Source organism: Sminthopsis crassicaudata, chromosome 2, assembly GCF_048593235.1.
Source record: "Sminthopsis crassicaudata isolate SCR6 chromosome 2, ASM4859323v1, whole genome shotgun sequence".
In the NCBI taxonomy this organism is placed as follows: Eukaryota; Metazoa; Chordata; class Mammalia; order Dasyuromorphia; family Dasyuridae; genus Sminthopsis; species Sminthopsis crassicaudata.
In genome coordinates this window covers 222,219,333-222,236,770 of record NC_133618.1, presented here as the reverse complement: position 1 = coordinate 222,236,770, position 17,438 = coordinate 222,219,333, and the positions used below count along the sequence as shown (strand labels likewise).

Here is a 17,438-nt window from a genome sequence, read left to right as displayed (position 1 = left end):
GAAGACCAGCTGACTAGAAAGATAGTGTATTCTCATCATGGTACTGACTCTAGCTGGCTCTCTCCCCAAACTCTCTCTTTGGCTGAAGCTGACTTGCTTACTGTACTTGCACCCCATTTGGCAGAACAAATCATTTCCCAAAGGTACACCTACATAGCTCCCAATGACTTTCAGAATTGTAAAGATAACCGTATTGTGGAAGAGTGCATTCTCACTAGCATGCTTCTACCATGTAGAAGCTATAACTTTATTATGACTTTCAAATACCAACTGACTAGAATGCTAGTAAAAACATGAATTTAAACATTTTAAATAATTATCTGTGTTTTTCTTTAGATCCCTATCTTTTCCCAGTAACTACTGAACCTTTTCAAGAAAGCCTTTTCTTATAATAAAAAGAAGTACAATTCAGCAGAATCCCCCAACACGTTAACCATATATGACAGCCCATATCCCATTCCATATAAATATTGTATCCCCTCTTTACCCAGAGAAGGGTGATCTGGTTTATTTTCAATTCTGTCAATCAAGGTTCAGAACTTAATTTTTTCCAAGATATGTCTGTGCTGTTACTTAGGTTTTGACTGATGTTGTTCTTCATGTCCCCCAAAATACCTAGTACAGTGTCCTGCCTATAGTGAGTAGATACTGATTAATTCTACTCTAACTAGTTTGCTAGTACTGAAAATATTGGTGTACCTTTGTAAGCTCCCATAAGAATAAACAATCTGAATAAACTTCCTGGCTCCAGAGTAAGAATTATATAGAACTGAGTGTTTATAACCATATTTTTTCCAGTCGTTGACCCAGTCTTCCAACTTGAATAAGAGGGAAGGAGGATTGCAGGGAAAGGGAGGAGGAATGTGTTTGGGTGATAGATCTTGTGATTGTAGCCAAGAGCTATTCTTGGGTGTCTAATGAATGTCCTGGAATGATCTCTCAGGAATATGTCCTGAAATCATTTCTTGTGGATCTGAAGACAGCCACTCATTCCCATGGGACTGATGGTTTCAGATGCTTCTTATGTCAGAGGAAGATGTTCTCCAGGGGGAAAAGGTTCATTCTTCTCTAGCTCTGGCAGCCTAGGGCACTTTTATCTGGATGCACAGCTGGCTCTCTTGTCTCCCCATCTGTCCTTTCCTCAACCCCAAGACCACCAAAAAGAGAAACAGATTTTTTTTAATCAGAAAACTCAATCATATCTTTGCTAGTTCACTGAGAGCTCATGACATTCTCCTAGAGACCAATTTTAAAGAATTTTAAGGTTTACTTTGGGTTCAAAATAGTGCTTTTTCTACCCAAAATGAGTATTTTAATCAGAATTAGGAATATTCTGGTAAATGTCTTATGTATAAAACATTTTAGTGACAATGGCTTGGTGATTATGGCTGGCAATCAAAAAGGAAACCCCAGATATTTTCATCCAAACTTTTTATTCCTCCACTTCAACATTGGGATGTTGACAGTTGCATTTTGGTTGTTCTAATAGGGAAGATGATGATGTTCCAGGATGTAGGTGGAGCAATCTGAACTGGTAATTCACTATCAAAAAGATTCTTAGAAGTCTCTGTCCCTTTAGTATAGATTCTGAGACACTCAGGGCATCCTTTCCTGTGATCTTTTGTGTGGAATGTAGCCAGAAATGTAGCTATTACTGTAGCTAGTGTTATTGTTGGATCTTTGCTTCAAAGGCCTTAAAATGCTTTCTTTCCTTCTTACCACCCCTAATATACTACTTTATTAGGGCTCCTACCAAGGCTGACCAGCTTAAAGGTCCTAACTGGATTTGGGGAAGGTCAAAGTTTTCATGGCTTCTTGTTTGAGAGGATGACCATATTATAATGAAAGCTTACAGCACTGGAAGCACTGGAAGCACTGGAAGCACTGGCTATTAGGCTCAAAAAAGCATTTTTGATTATATATTGTTTCAGTAAAGTCCATGGAAACAGTGATAGTAGAAAAGTTTTGTGAATAGTGATCTTAAAAAAGGAAAAAAAACACATATATACACACAACCAAAAAATTAAAAACCTAAAATAGTTTTATTTGATTTTATTTTTAGATATTTCACATTAACTCAGATTTATCAGTTTTTATATAATAATGATAAAAGTAGTAAAAACATTTAATTTTTCTCATTAGGAAAACATATTTATATAGCTTTTTATCTATAGCATTTTCTTTTTTGAAGAAATATTTGCATTGTAATTTAGTAGAATGAATGCTGGATTTGGTGCCAAAGGCTCTCAATTCAATTGCCAGTTCTTCTCCCTTGCTACCAGTCACTTCATCAGAATAGCCCTCAGTTTCTCCATCTATAAAATGAGAGGGATAAACTAGATAACCTATAACTGCCCTTCCAGTTACAAATCTGACCTTGTTGGTCTATTTGGCTTTATTGAGGATGCTTATTATGTGTGTGTGCAATAAATATGTCTCCATCATCTATCGGTTTTTCTGTCTATCAATCTAAGTATCTTTTTGCCTCATCATTGCCTATCGGTGACCCTGGGTTCTTCAAGGCTATACTTGTGATAACAGAAGTTCTAGTTACTCTTAGAAAGATTTTGAATATAGGTCTTGCAATAAAGAACTGCTATCCAAGGACCAACCCAGCTAAGTTTAGAGAGGCTAATTCCTAATGATGAATTATTTTGACCACAGAAACTTATATAGCCATCTATCAAGACATGGTAGAGATTAATATCTTATCAGTGAATAAAGAATTCACACTGGTGATATCATGGTAGATTGAAATGGCCAGATATATTTCTATCTTTTTTTAAAAATTTTTTTATTGTGCTTGAAGATGGCATAGTAGCTACGATCAATGTAGAAGAACCAATTTCATCATTTCAGTATATCTGCTAATAGTAAATGGATGCAATATAATTTAATATGGCCATCTGTTGGTCTTAATCCTCTGTACCATCTTGGTTTTCCTTATGCTATAGAACTGGCTCAGGGGACTACAAATGAGACCAGAAATTATGCTCCCTTGGGTTCTAGATAGTAAAGTTGCAGTCCTAGGAGAACACAAACCAAGAATCATGTCTCTTCTGTTCTCATTTTAGGAGTACTAAATTAAAAAACAAAACCAAAAACACCTTTGGCTCCAGTCTCCCAGTTGGCCCTTGGGAAGAATAGTGTTGTGGGCATTTTGGTTTTTGGCATTAAAAGCTAGCTTATAGCTCTTGGCTGCACTGCAATAGGCAAATAGCCTAGTGATACTATGTAAATATGGAATACTACAGAATTTATTTTTAAAAGGATACTGCTGCTTGTTAACATGAAAAAAATGTCCTGGAATTGAACCGTGCCTATTATATTCATAAATATAGCAAATGCTAAGTCATGAATACTGCATTTACTTTTATAATTTTTCCTACCACATGTGTATCTTTTAAAAAAAATTTATACTTTTATTACAAAATGGAGGTTAGAGGAAAGGATAATTCCAATATCTACAACCTAGTCTTTTAATCTTGGCAGTTTTTATTAATTTTCAAGACTGTGTCCATTTAAAAAACAAAAAGAATAATGGAATTTTAGATTTGGAAGGGATTTTGGAGTCATTTAATCAAACCTCCAATTTAATACATAATTTCCTTCTTCATCATCTTTGACATGTGAAATACTTCCAGTGACAAGGAAATCACTATGCAACAGGTTATCTATCCTATTTGTGGGGCAATCTAATTATTCTAATTAAATTTTGTAAAAGTCCTCCTCCTAGTAATTTTGACCCATTGATTCTAGTTTTGCCCTTTGGGAGTAACACATTAAAGTCTATGCTCTTATCTACATTGAGGTGGAGTGGAATAAACACTGAATTTGGAGTCTAGGCCAAAATAACATCTGTACTTCAATATATATGTTTCCATCAAATGTAAGTTATTTGACAGTGGGGACTATTTGATTTTTATCTTCTGATTCTAGGATCTACTACAATTACTGATATATATATAGTAAGCATTTTAAATGCTTGTTAAAATAGTGACAGTATTACTTCTTTTAACATAGCCTAAGTTTGCATCAGTTTTTAAAAGAGCCAGGTTATTGACTTATGTTGAACTCATGGTAACCAAAATTGCTGGATCTTTTTTGCATAAATTGGGGCATGACCAGGCCTCCTCTGTCTTACATTTTGATTTCAATTGAATCATTGAACCCAATGGAAAATCTTGCATTTAGATAATGAGTCTGATTTTAGTTATGAGTGAGAGGGTTCTTTCAAGAGAAAATGTCTCTATTGGCAGGTAGAAAATGAGAGCTGCATTCAAGTAAAAAGTGAAGACTTGGGACAAAAATCGGAGTTCTTAACATCGGAATTAAAGTTGATATGAAAATTGTCATGAAAAATGGCAGAACCTGATCTTTTTCAAGGAATAAAGTGAAGGGAGAAGAATAGTGGGCTAAAGAAGAACTTTTTTGGACACATCCATAGTTGAGGGTTTGGGAGAATAAGTAGAAGGTAGCAAAGGAAATGAATAGAAACTAGAGAAACAGGAAGAGAACTAGGAAGGTGCAATATCTGAAGTCAAGAGAGAAAAAGCCCTTCCAGAAAAAATAAGGGCAGTTAGATATCACCAAAGATGGGGTTTAATGGGGAAAGGGGAGAAGCTAGGTGGAACCATGGCCTGAATTCAAATTTATCCTCAGACACAAGACACTTAACCTTGTTTACCTCAGTTTCCTTATCTGTAAGATAAACTGGAGAAGGAAATGGCAAACCACTCTAGTACCTATGCCAAGAAAACCTCAAGTGGTGCATTAAGAGACATTAAGACCACTAAACACCAACAGCCACAGTGGAAAGATTAAGAAGATTTGGCTAAAAGAAAATTATTAGGAGAATTTAAAGAGTAATTTCAGCAAAGAATAGCGTATATCTGACCTGCACAAAAGAGCGCTGCTTATTGAGCAGTAGTCCTCAATGAGTACCTTTTACCTCTAGAATTAAATACAAATTTCTTTGTTTGACATTTAAGCTCTGTAATTTGGCTCCAACATATATTTCTGTACTTATTTCATATTCCTCCCCCTTGCTTTTTCTACATCCCTGCCAAACTAGCCAATTTACTGTTCATGACAACAGTAGACAATATTCCACCTTAAGTCACTGTCCTCATTTCCTCTGCCTTTTTGCATCCCAAGATTCCTTTGGGGATCACTTTAAAAGCCACCTTTAAGCAAGGTTTTTCCTGATCTGCTCTCTACCTCATTTTTTCATACTCTAACCTACCCTCTGCTCCCTATTATTTTGTGTCTACTTTATATTTGATTTTGCTATTGTGTGGATTTCTCCCAAAAGAGCTCAGGGATTGTTTCACTTTTGTCTTTATAATGCCTGGTACAAAATAGATGCTTAATAAATGCTTCTTGATTTGGATTGAATTGATGGGAACCAGATTTTAGGGGTTAAGAAGGGATGGAAGGTGAAAAAGTGTGGACCACAGACTTGAAGAGTTAAGCATCAAAAGGGAAGAGAGAAATTAGCTACTATCTAAAAGTGATCACAGGGTCAAGTGAAAGTTTTTAATAAAGTAAGGGAGACCTAAAATAAAATAAAATAATATTTCAAAAGTAAAAATAAACTAAACAAAATAAGACATCAGGGAAAAGGAACTAAAGTAGAAAGCCTGATGCAATAATCTTGGTTAGGACTTTCCAGAAAAGGCCCCGAGGAATTGGATCTGGCCTCTATGAGGGGAGGCCAATGACAAGGCTGATGTAAAGCAATTCATTATAGAGGCCTCCATCTTTTCCCACAGACCTGGGAACTTGGAAGAAGAATTCCTATGAGTATTTCAACGCTCTCATGCCCTCACTGATCCTTTAGTTACATGGTGAACACATTTTGTTGGAGTTTAGCTCTCCTAATGATTTTCTGTGGGGTAGCAGAGCTTTGAGTGGAGAGACCACAGGATGGGTGTGTGCTTGAAAGGTGCTTTGCAAAGTCATTGAAAAGTGAAGTTAACACAAAGCATTTCCTTTCCCTTGATTTTTGAGGCTGAAACACCTTAAGTCTTAGCAGAAGGACCAGGAAGTTGCTAGCATCCAACTTTAATGGAGAGGGGGCAAATATCCTTTCATCTAAAGCCCAGGAAACTGGAAGAGAAAAGGGAGAGGGAATAAAGGAAAAGGAAAAGGAATAGCTGTTGACTGGATCTCCCTTCCCCTACCCTCTAGTTTTTAAATTTAACTCTTTGATCTGCCAAAGACAAAACACATTCAACCCTCTGATGGTTCCATTGCAAAATGCAGTCATTATTCCAAAGGAGAGAAGAAGGGAGGGTTTGGGGAAAACATTTTTCTGGATTTCTCAAAATTTGCATTCATGAGTGGGAGAGGGGTGGTGGGATGGAGGAGTAAGCAGTACACAAAAGAGGAAAATTTGGAGCCTGGTTTTTTTGAATGACTAATTTAACTCTAAGCTGCAGCTATGTTTCTAGCTATTGTCATAAATCAGCTCCATCTAGGAAGAAGTAGATAAACAAAGATTGTTACTTTTTTTATTTTTTTTTATAATGGAAAAAGCAGTGGAAGTCAGTGGTGAGGGGGTGAAACAAATTTCTATCATTATTAATGGCTGTCAAGAATACTCTAAGTGTTGTGTTCCAGTGCTGTGTACAATTCTAGTGTTTCTCTTGGTGTAAGTATCCTCCTCATCAAGTGAAGTGGTGGCAGCTTTATTCATATCAATGCTTTTTTATTGTAGACAAAAATGAAAAGCTACATAATAAGCTTCAAGGCCAGATATAGCAGTGAGGGATGGACAGACATGAACCAGCAAGCTCTGGTGGAGCACTTTAGGCTCTCATTAATTAAAAGCTGCCAGAATTCTCTTTGGGGATCAATAGCAAGAGTAAAGAAAGCATCATGTTGATTCAGGAAAAGGGTACTTGTTTAGAAATCAAAAGACCCCTGGGCCTTTGCATCTTAATTAGTGGGCAAATTTTGGGGCAAATTACTATCCCTCTTTTTTTTCTCTCATTTCCACATCTGTAAAGTGAGGAGATTGGACAAGACTTCCAAAGTTCCTTCTGATTCTATGATTATTTGGATAACCTGTTTCTCTAACATTCTCAAATCATGACTAAGTCAGCAGAGCTCTCTTGACCTTTCTTTGGGGGAACTGAGACACAGACAGGTGTGAAGTAAAGCTATCAGAGCCAACCTCTTGGGGTTTTCAGAAGGTAGTTGAGCCACACTTTCCCTGAGTTAGATCTGCCTACTTAGGGACAAAACCTGGTCTCCTCAGGGGAGTTCAACTTTGTCTGTGGGACCCTTTGTCTTTCATGGAAAATTTCTTTTTTATCCTCTGGCTTGGTGAAAGGAAGTCACTCCTTCTGGTGTTCTGGTTGCCAAAACCCTTCGGGATTCAGACTAGTTACTTATTATGAGGCTTTGGCCCTCCCTGTTGCCTCCATTCCTCTCCCTTTGCCTCTACCCCCAGCAAGGAGAGCAGAATGTGCAGGCCACTGCTGTCTCAGCTTGCAGAGCTGGTAATTAGCCCTTTGTGTCCAGTTAACTACCTTTCATCTCTTCATCAGCTGGTGTCTGCTTTCCCTATTCGAATCTCTCAGCTCCTTGCAGACCACTCCTTTCCCATTGTAGTGGGCCAGCTCATATGTTTGTCAGGGTGATGAAGATGCTGTACACAAACACAAAATGTACACACAAGCTGAGGGCTGGTCTTACCAGAATCACTAACATTTTCCATTCGAGATGCCAAATATCTTTCTCTTCTCCCCACCTCAGAGTAAGTCAGGTTTAGGTCACCTGGCTCAGAGAGAGACAGATGATAGCCAGGCCCCCAATTTTGGGCCCTTTAGAACCATAATATCACCTTTCACTTCCCCTCTGTGGGTGAAATGGGAGATGGCAAACTTGCTACTTTTACACCTAAGTAAAGTGACCTGGTGACTAACTCTTAATTCCCAAACTCTTTTTCTTAGCTCCACCAAATTCCTTTCTCTAGAGGTCTCTAATCTCTAGGGATTGTAGAAATGGTTGTGAACCCAGTGCCTTAACTGGCCATTTTGGTACCTGGGGCAGGTCATTCTCTGTGTGTGTATGTGTCCACATGTGTGCGTTTTTTTGCATGAAAACTTAAGTGCTAGTTTTGGATCTCTTGTTTCTACATTAAAAAAGGAGTACAAATGCTGTCAGGGGCTCTCTAAATTCTGTCACCTTGGGACAAAGTACTGATCATCTCACCCTAGTTTCAGTTCTGCTTGGGGTAGAAGATAGATTTGCAAATGTCTTTCTGAATTGGGTATCTCAGCTGTAAAATTTCCATTCAACAGATATTTGAGATATTGAAATGTCCTCTACTGTGTTAAGTGCTTATAATCTCATTGGTCTCCCCTTCAACTTAGCTTATGAAAGAGGAAACACCAAAACTGCTTTCTATCTGGGGCTGTCTTGAGTTTTCTTTGTTGTTTTTTACAAATTATCTTTATTTATTTTGTTAAGTATTTCCCAGGACATGTAAAAAGCCTTCACTTTTTATCCAGAATTTCAGAATCCTGAAAAATCCCCTCTCCCTTATGTAACATGAAATAGCTTTGTCTCTCTAGGGTCTTACCTTGGACTTTAGTGTTGAGTGTTTGGAAAAATGGGGACATTGTAACTTGTTGGTGAGCCAGAGTTAGGCATTAATCACCACCTTTGAGCACACCTTGTGAGGCAGAATAGTATCGGGTTAGGGGAAAGGGGAAATAATCCTGGACTTGGAGCCAGAGATCCTGGAATCAAATCTTGGCTTTGTTATTAATTAAGTACATGACCTTGGGTACCCAGCTAACCCTAAGATTCTTCATCTTTTGGGGGAAAGGTGGCTAGGACAGGGAAGGCCTCAGACTCTATGATCCCATGAATTGATTTAACCAGTCTGTACCCCTGGAGCTGGTATTGTCCTGGAATTGGATTTGAAACAGACTTATCACCCCTGTATATGCCTTGTGGTGCTGGAAGTTACTTAGTTCCTTAATCTCTCTGAATTTGTTTCCTCATCTATAAAATGGGGATAGCAATGCCTTTGAGTTGTTTTTGTCTAGAGGAGGAAGTTTAACTAGAAATGGATTCTTTCTAGGGGTGTAGGGATAGCTAAGTATTTACTTCCCTCTTGTTTTTGTTCCCCAGTATTTAACAGAGAGTCTGGGTGGCTTAATGGTCCCTCTCCCATCCCCCAGCCCCAATGCACCCACCCTTAGTCCCTACCTATCACATGTCATGTGAAATCCAATTTGAATCTTTTTATATATTTGTTCCACACCCCTTAAGACTGCAGTTGCAATCTCTCATTTTTCTGCTGCCTTGATGATTAAAAAGCATGACTTAGTGGAAAAATCTCGACCTCCTTGGGGTCAGCCTCTCTCACAGCAGCTGTGAGAGATAAGATTGTGCTGGCAGCCAACAGCTCAGTGGCTTGTTAGGAGTGTTTCTGTTTGTTTGGAAGGAAATGTTGAGCTCTTTGGTTTGAGGATTGTTCCTTCTCCCTCCCCTTTTTAGGGTAGAGCCCCTCTTTTTTCAGAAGAATACATTGGCACAATCTGATGATAAGATCTCTTCTGGGAGACTCTGGCCAAGAAGCAGTTCAATTATTACACAATCTCAACCCCTGAAAAAAAAATAGAATTAGCAAGTTTTCGAACCTTTCTTAAAAAAGAAAGAAAAAAAAAAAAAAGCCCGAAGTCTCCTTTGAACAACCCAGGGAGCAAAGTTCTCTGGCAAGGAAGCAGTGCAGAGTCTTTTAAGTCCCTGGAGACAGCTTTCCCATGCAGTAGGGCCCAACTCCTGGGATAAATGTTATTGTTCAGTTATTTTAATTACAGTATATTAGTGTCATTGCCTCTCGCTTAGAGATCGGAAATGAGCTGTTGCCTTAGCTCAGCTGCCATCAAGAAGGAGGCCGTTTTGTGGACTCCATGGAAGTCTTCCTTTGGGGTTCACTGGAAGGGATGACTCCAGGCTCTTGAGAGACCACTAGAACTTGGGCAGGGCCTGCTGCCCTGGGGTTTTCCATACAGGCTTAGCAATAACCTGTATGAGTCTCTGCCCTCCATAGCCCAGCCAGAAGGTTGACCACCAGAGCAAGTCATGATGTGAAAGTAAAAAAAAATTTAAACCCATCCACAATTCACAGACGTTGGACATGTTCAAGTTTATTTCAAGCTTGGCATTTTTCATTCAAGTTACTAAAAGGTAAATTTTGCTCACTGATTTCATTAATAGGGGCAATCATTTCACCAGGCATTTATTAAGTGCCTAGGAGATGGGTTTCCAGAGAAAAAATTAGACAATCCTTTCCTTCGGGGATCTTATATCTTTTTTCTCCTTTTCTCTCTTTTCTTTTTGCTACTATTACTACTACTGCTGCTATTACTACTACTACTACTAATAATAATAATACAACTAGTACCTGACATTTTATTTAAATGTTTAATTCATTTCCAGCTAAGAGTTAAATGTACTGTTTCATAGAATATAAATTCAAATTTAAAAATAATAGAAATGCATTGTAGGAAGCCCCATCTTTTAATCAGATGGCTACATATTATTTTTCTGAATTTAATTAACTCTCACATATATCTATTACTTAAAGCTCACAATCAATTTTGAGATTTGCAAAGTACTTTATACACATTATACCAACAGCTTGACTCAGTGTGGGGAAAAGGCAGGAGGAAGTGAGAAACCATAGGGAAGTTGCCATAACTTGTTCGTTCGTTTTTTTATTTGTTTTTTGTTTTTATTTGGTTTTTTTCCAGGAGAAAGTGACATTGGACTATTTGGGAAGTGGTCTGTCCTGATTGCATTTTCCTTCTCCATTATGCCCTCTTCTTCTGCTTGCTCACTACCCAATTTTGTGCTCAGTGTAACTTAGCTCAGTATGACTGGAGACAAGAAAAGAGTCCTGATGGATCTTGCATAGAGAAATAAGTGATGTGGTCAAGATCATTCCATCTGAGTTTTCAGGGAGGGGCTCAGCTTTCAGGTTTCCTGATTGTCCATTATATTATCTCTTAGGTTCTCTTCACCTTTTATCTGATTTTAGCTGGCACAGGCTTGAAACCAAATCAGATGCACTAGATGGCCTTTATTCCTCCCTCTTTTTCTTTTATACTTCATACCCTGGAAGGTAGGGGTGGGGGATGGTGTAAGTCATAATTCATAGAACCCCAGAAGATGAGCAAAAGGAAATGAAAGTCTCTTCTGCCTCTCCCTCTTGGGCAATGAATGTGTCCTGGGATTTATCTGAATCTTTGATACTTCTGCTGAGGATGAGGAGCATAAAGCACTGTGGTCTAGATTGGCTTGCAGAGGTCTAGCTAGGAGATATTCCTAGTCCCCTGCAACCTTTCCTAGATGTGAGTGATACCCTTTATTGCCTGAAGGTTTGATGGCAACTTTTTTTGTTTGTTTAAAGTGTTTTCAACTAACCCAAATCTTGGACATCTATGGAAACTGCTAGTCTTAACTGAAAGCCAGTGAGACCATTAGCTGGGGCCAAATATCTTAACTAGATATTTTCTTTCCTTCTGTGCCATCTATGAAATGGGTTTGTTTATAAAGGGATCAAGTAATAGAATTTCTTTTGTCCTCCTTCTTTGACTTCCTTATTCTCCCACCTTGTGGATTCTATTACCTTCCCTGTTGCTCTTTTCCTCACTTCCCACTCTAGAGAAGGCTGTACTTCAGCATGAAGGGATTCTAGAAGGAGAAAAGGCACAATTCCCTTTGCGTTGTCCCCAATGCAATGATTTTTACTTTGCTTATTAAGTACTGCTGAGTTCTAAATAATTTCAGCAATTTGAGATAATTCTGAAAACAGAGAAATCACTTTTGGGGACCCTCATGTAACACATAAATTCTTTGCTGCTTTTCCCTGAATGTTCCCTCTCCTCTCCCCCTCCATAATGCTGCTACACTGCCTTTTTATGAGGCTTGTTAAATCTTTAATGTTGACAAGTTGTGCAGCTGGATTAAGATTTAATCCTTGTCTATAGGACTTTATGGGATAAATAGTTAATCATTCATCCAGTGGTGTGGAAAGGATTCCCTGAGGTTGATAGTTCATAAAATCCTCAGTAGAAAAGGGGGTGTTCATAGAGACGGGGATTGTAACCCATTGCTAATTAGTAAATTATTTTTACTAAGTAGTAATTAGTAAAAGTAAACTTCAACTATAGTTGTTAGGTAGAAAAGATTTCTCCTCCATGGGACAATAGGGAAAGGTGATATGATATGAATAGCACAAATTTGAAGATGGTGAAGTCCTCCAGATTCTCCTATTAGCAAAGCATTAGGCCTCCAAATGTTGCAGTCTCCCCTCAATGAACTATCTAGGACTGCTCAGAAAAGTTTGGTTTAACTATCTATATGGGAAAAACCAAGTGGATGAAGAATGTCTATAGGTCAAGACTATGACATGCAGTCAGACCAACAATCTGTAGAACTTTTTCATCAGTATGTAGCAAATGGATATTGAAATGAGCCCAGAATTTAAAAGGAGACTTTTGGGAAATTGCAAAAGTCCTTTAATGATCCTAAGCTTCTTTCTGAAATAAATAGATTCTGTTGACAAGAAACACCATTTTCTACATTTCAAAAAGTTTATGATTTGACTCTGGAAAGAGTTTGGAGAGGAATAGGCTATCTATGAAGACCTCAAGCCCTTTTATTTTTCTGGAATTTCTTTTTTAAAAATAAATTTTGTTGATATCTTTTGTTTTCCTACATTTTCCTATGTATCTTTTCCCCTTCTTCCCACAGAGTCATCCCTTATAGCAAAGAATAAAAAAAGAAAGAAAGCCGAAGCCGAATCAAAATATATTAACTAAGCAAAACTGGCTAACATATGTACTATTTTACAGCTAAAGTCTTCCCACTTCTGCAAAGAAGGGGGGAAGGCTGCTTTTCAAATCTTTTCTATGGAACCAAGTTTGGTCAGTTCCAAAGTACTCAGTTTCAGTTGTTTTATTCAAGTTCTTTCCACTTGACATTTTAGTGGTCATCTTGAGTATAGTTTCTTAGCTTTGCTTACTTTGTATTTTTGTCAGTTCAGTCTTCCCATGCTTCTATATTCATCATATTCACCATTTCTTATAGCACAGTAAAATTTCATAACATTCCAGGGCCACAGCTTGTTGAGCCAAACTTTAATAGTGATAGGAATTCAATGGTCAAACCTTGGAGGCTACCACAGAGTAAAAATGGAGATTTGGATTTCATTCCCACCTTTGCTTGTTCCTCAAATCCAGATCCTTGGCCATCTATAAATCTGCTTTGATTTTCTGGTCTATAGTTTGCAGTATGAGGGTGGAATGCCTATGGAATGATATGACCTTGAACTCATTTGTTTAAAGAATGCAGGTGAAAATACTCTGGGCAAATACTCCCTCCCAAATGGTGGCCCATCCCAAATGAATATTTCACCATAGGGTGGAAAGCACCTTCCTTCATCCTTCTCTGATAGCACCCCTATAATTTCCCCAATACATTCAGTTCTCCCTTACATTTCATCCCCTGTTTTTCTCATTTCAGATCTTCCCTGATCCTTCAGACTTTGATCGCTACTGCAAGCTGAAGGACCGCCTGCCTTCCATTGTGGTGGAGCCCACAGAGGGAGAGGTGGAGAGTGGGGAGCTAAGATGGCCCCCAGAGGAGTTCTTGGTCCAAGAAGATGAGCAAGAAACCAGTAAAGGAACAGAGAACGAGAAGAAGGAGCAGTAAATCTCTTGAGAGCACCCAAAGGGGGCAAAAAAAAAAATACATCTGAACTGTATTTTTTTCCCATCATGGTGGAAAATGAGTGAGCCACAGTAGTTCTGAAAATGTCCAATGACAGCTTCAATTTTGCACCGGCGAGATCACTGGGTTGGTTTTTTCTTTTTTTTCTTTTTTTTTTTTTTTTTGATATGTATATATATTTTTTTTTTTCTGAAAGAAATGTGTCCAGCAGCTGAGTCCTCAATGCAAAAATTAGCAAGGCCTTCTGAGAAAGGAAGTCACTTAACTGGGGTTGGGGAAGTGTCTGCTGCTTTGAGATCACTATCTGAACTCTGTGTAGTCTTGAGGAGTTGTGATATTCCAGGGAGAGGGGGTTGGTAAAAGGCAAAGCAAGTAAGGACTGTTCTGAGGCAAGAAAACAAATGACAGAAATAAGAGAAAATAAAGGTTTTAAGAAGTCACAGAAGACTGTAGCAAAGACCTATGCCAGAAAGCAATCAGAGGGGACTAGTGCTGGCTTAAAAGTACATCCGTAGATAGAGTCATCATCTCTCTCATTTTTTCTCTTTCCCCCTTTTGTTTCTGTTCGGAGTGTGTTTGAGTGAATTAACAAGATAGGAGGCAAGGGCAAAAAGAGCTGTGAGACAAGCATATATATACACGGGCAAGCCTTTTGATGGCCTCCTCTCTCCTTTTTATTCCCCTCTGTTACCCCTGATCTCCATGTTCCTCTGACAGAGGACCTTTCCCAGTGTGTATCTGTTTTTTTGTTTTGTAGGTGGGGAGGGCAAGACTTTCTGGGTCCATTTCCCAAAGTATCCGTCCCTTTTTGTTCCTGGTATCCCATGTCCCTTTGAGGAGCATGGGGAGGATAAGAGGGCTACTGCATGGGTCCCTTGCCTTTCTCAGGATGAAAGGCACAGGATAGAGTTCCTCTTTCTTCTTGTCATTCTCAAGTCCAAGAGGGAGGTTTGGGAATAGCTAGGTTCTCTTTCTTTAATTAACTCTTTCTTCCAAAGCCTCTGTAGCAGTCTCTGAGCTGAATCTTTTGCCTCCTCCCACCTGTATAATTCTAGCCAGTCTGACTAGCTAGGTCACTTACTATTGGCCTTCAGCCTACTTTTCACCTTGAATATTCTCTCTCCTTTTTATGAGCAGAGGAGGAATGAGGGGAAGAGAGTTCTTTATCTCCTGGCATTGTTTTTAAGTGGGAGCTGAGTCTTCTCATCATGAGGGCTGAGATGACCTGGGACTTGAAAGGAGGATAAGGTGGGGAAGGAGGGAAGGAGGGGGAGTGCGTGGGGTGACACGTGGTAGGTTGAGTGCCAGCAGTACTGTGACCAAGTTGGAAATTAGAGGGTGTCATGAGATACCTTGCAGCCTTCCAAGTTCTGGAGAGGTAGGTATTGTGTGGTGGAGAGGGGGGAGCTTATCCTGGATTGCTCTGCTCTGAGGAGGCTCCAGAAGGGAAAGAATATTGTATTCAGACCTGAGTTCTCCCCTCAAGAATGCTCTTACTCCCTCCTTCTTCCTTTCACTCTCCTTGGCCCTTCGTGTGGAAGGATACAGGACAAGGGAACATTAGGAGCTTACCTAGGAGTTGGCTATGGCAAGGCTCTCCACTTTGGAACCCAGGGTACAAAGAACAAAGTATCAAAACATTTCCACCTTGTTGCCAGATCCTCTGTGGCTTCCACAGAAGCACAGAGAGGCAACAAGTGATAAGGAATCTGGCTTTGAAGCTTTCCTTGGGCATAACAAGGGAACCCAAGGCACCTGACTATTGCCTCCCTATTTCCAATCAGTCCTATTTTCGCCCCTAGTCTTGGACTTAGTGTAATATATTTGTAATTAATACCTCATGGGTAGTATGGCGCTGGGGAAGGGTGTTGCTTTTGTATATCAGCAGGACCAGGTTTGAGGGGTCTCTCTCCCCTCTTCTTCCCTCCCATCTCATCCGCTTGTATTATAAACATTGATGGCAATAACTTTAGGTCCATATAGTGGCAGCAGGCCAGCAGGTAGGGGGAGGGGGAGATGACCCATTCCCTGCACTTTCTGCTGATGACCCATGATAGGTCTGCCTCTCTCTCTCTCTCTCTCTCTCTCTCTCTCTCTCTCTCTCTCTCTCTCTCTCTCTCTCTCTCTCTTTCTCTCTCTCTCTCTCTGTAGTTTTGTGGCAAAGAGCCAGTCATCTCTGTTGTGTATCCCCTGTAGTTTTGAACATCATTCAGCTTCTGTGGAGGGGAGAGTGAGGGACTCATCTAATGACTCCTTATTTTTTCAAATCCCTCTACGGGGTGGGTATCCAACCCCCTCCTCCTCCCCATCTGCAACTTGTTATCATCCGTCCCAGTCTTGCTGTGTGATGAAATGTGCTTTTGTACACTGCATAACAAACTTACTTTGTGTATGTGTGTTTGTTTATGGCTGGTGGGTTATTATCTTTCTGGTCCTTAGATCACTCTCTACCACCATTTGTAATCCTGAGCAGGCAAGGGGCCAACAGCCAGCATAGGCCAGGATCTTCAGAAGGCTCAGGCCCATTGGGTTGATCCCATCTACCCTTGGAGAGACTATGCTCTTTATCTGGCTTCTGTGTTGTTGTGGGGTTTCGTTTGTTGTTATTGTTGTTATTGTTGTTGTTGTGCCCCCCTCCCCTTTTAGAAGTAATTGTGTGTATTTCTAACTGAATGTATCAAAAAAAAAAAAACTTCAGTAAAAATATCTGTTGTTTGATGAACTTTCTGTAACTTCTGTCTGTTCTTTTTTGAGGCTCAGGGAGAAACTAGCATTTTTTTTTTTTCCAAAACTACTTTTTGTCACTGTGACAGTTGTAAATAAAGTTTGAAAATGCTTTCCACTTTGGCCTGGTTTCCTTCTTTCCTTAATGAGAAGGAACAAAATAAATGATACAGGAACAAGGATATGACATCCTCAAGTGGTTGGGCAAAAGTAGATCTTTGGGTCTTCAGGGAAACAAATTTGTTTGTGGTTTTTTCCTCCAAGTTTCAAGAGTGCCAAACTAACTCACCATCAAGTATTCATTAAGTACCTCCTATAGATCAGATACTGTGCTAGGTTCTGGGGTTATAGAATCAAAACTGAAAGAATCCTTATCCTCAAAGAGCTTTTCACATTCTGTAGAAAGAATCAACACGTACACAAATAATTCTGTGCAGAAGAAATAGAAGATAAAGACTTTTTGGGGGGAGGGCACTGGTAGCAGGCATGGGGAAGACCGGAAAGGCTTCATGGATGTTGGAGTGCATTCTGCTCCCTTATTTTAAACACAACTTAAGATAGAAGAAATGTGTTAAAGAAACCCACTTGGGACACATAAACTTGACTATGGTCCTCACAGCTCAGAGGTACTCTATTTATTTTAGTGGTGGAGGAGGAGGAAAAGTATAAGGGCTGCAGTAAAAAAAAAAAAATCTTAATTTAAAGTAAATGATTTCACATCTTTAATGATGGCTTGTTTATCTTTTCACTTGGTCAGAAAATTTTAGTCATGAAACACTGTCTTGAAGAGACCTTACAGATGTCTAATGCCTTGTGGCTCAATTTTTTTTTGTATCTTGGAGCTCCGCTTTGGCAGTTCTTCTAATGAGGGTTATGGACTCCTCAGAATGTCTTTCAGTGTATAAAATAAAATACACAGCATTACAAAGGAAATCAATTATGTTAGAAGAGTG

At 39.2% G+C, this 17,438-nt stretch overlaps 1 protein-coding gene across 2 annotated transcripts in view; it reads left to right on the top strand.

The window, feature by feature from the left end:
- LBH (LBH regulator of WNT signaling pathway) overlaps nucleotides 1-16,603 on the top strand; it is a 31,967-nt gene extending 15,364 nt beyond the window's left edge. For both annotated transcript variants that reach the window (XM_074288255.1, XM_074288254.1), the window contains exon 3: nucleotides 13,555-16,603. In XM_074288255.1, coding sequence (XP_074144356.1) covers nucleotides 13,555-13,743 — 189 coding nt within the window. In that variant the 3' untranslated portion in view covers nucleotides 13,744-16,603. The remainder of the gene's footprint in view (nucleotides 1-13,554) is intronic.
- The last annotated feature ends 835 nt before the right edge of the window (nucleotides 16,604-17,438 follow it).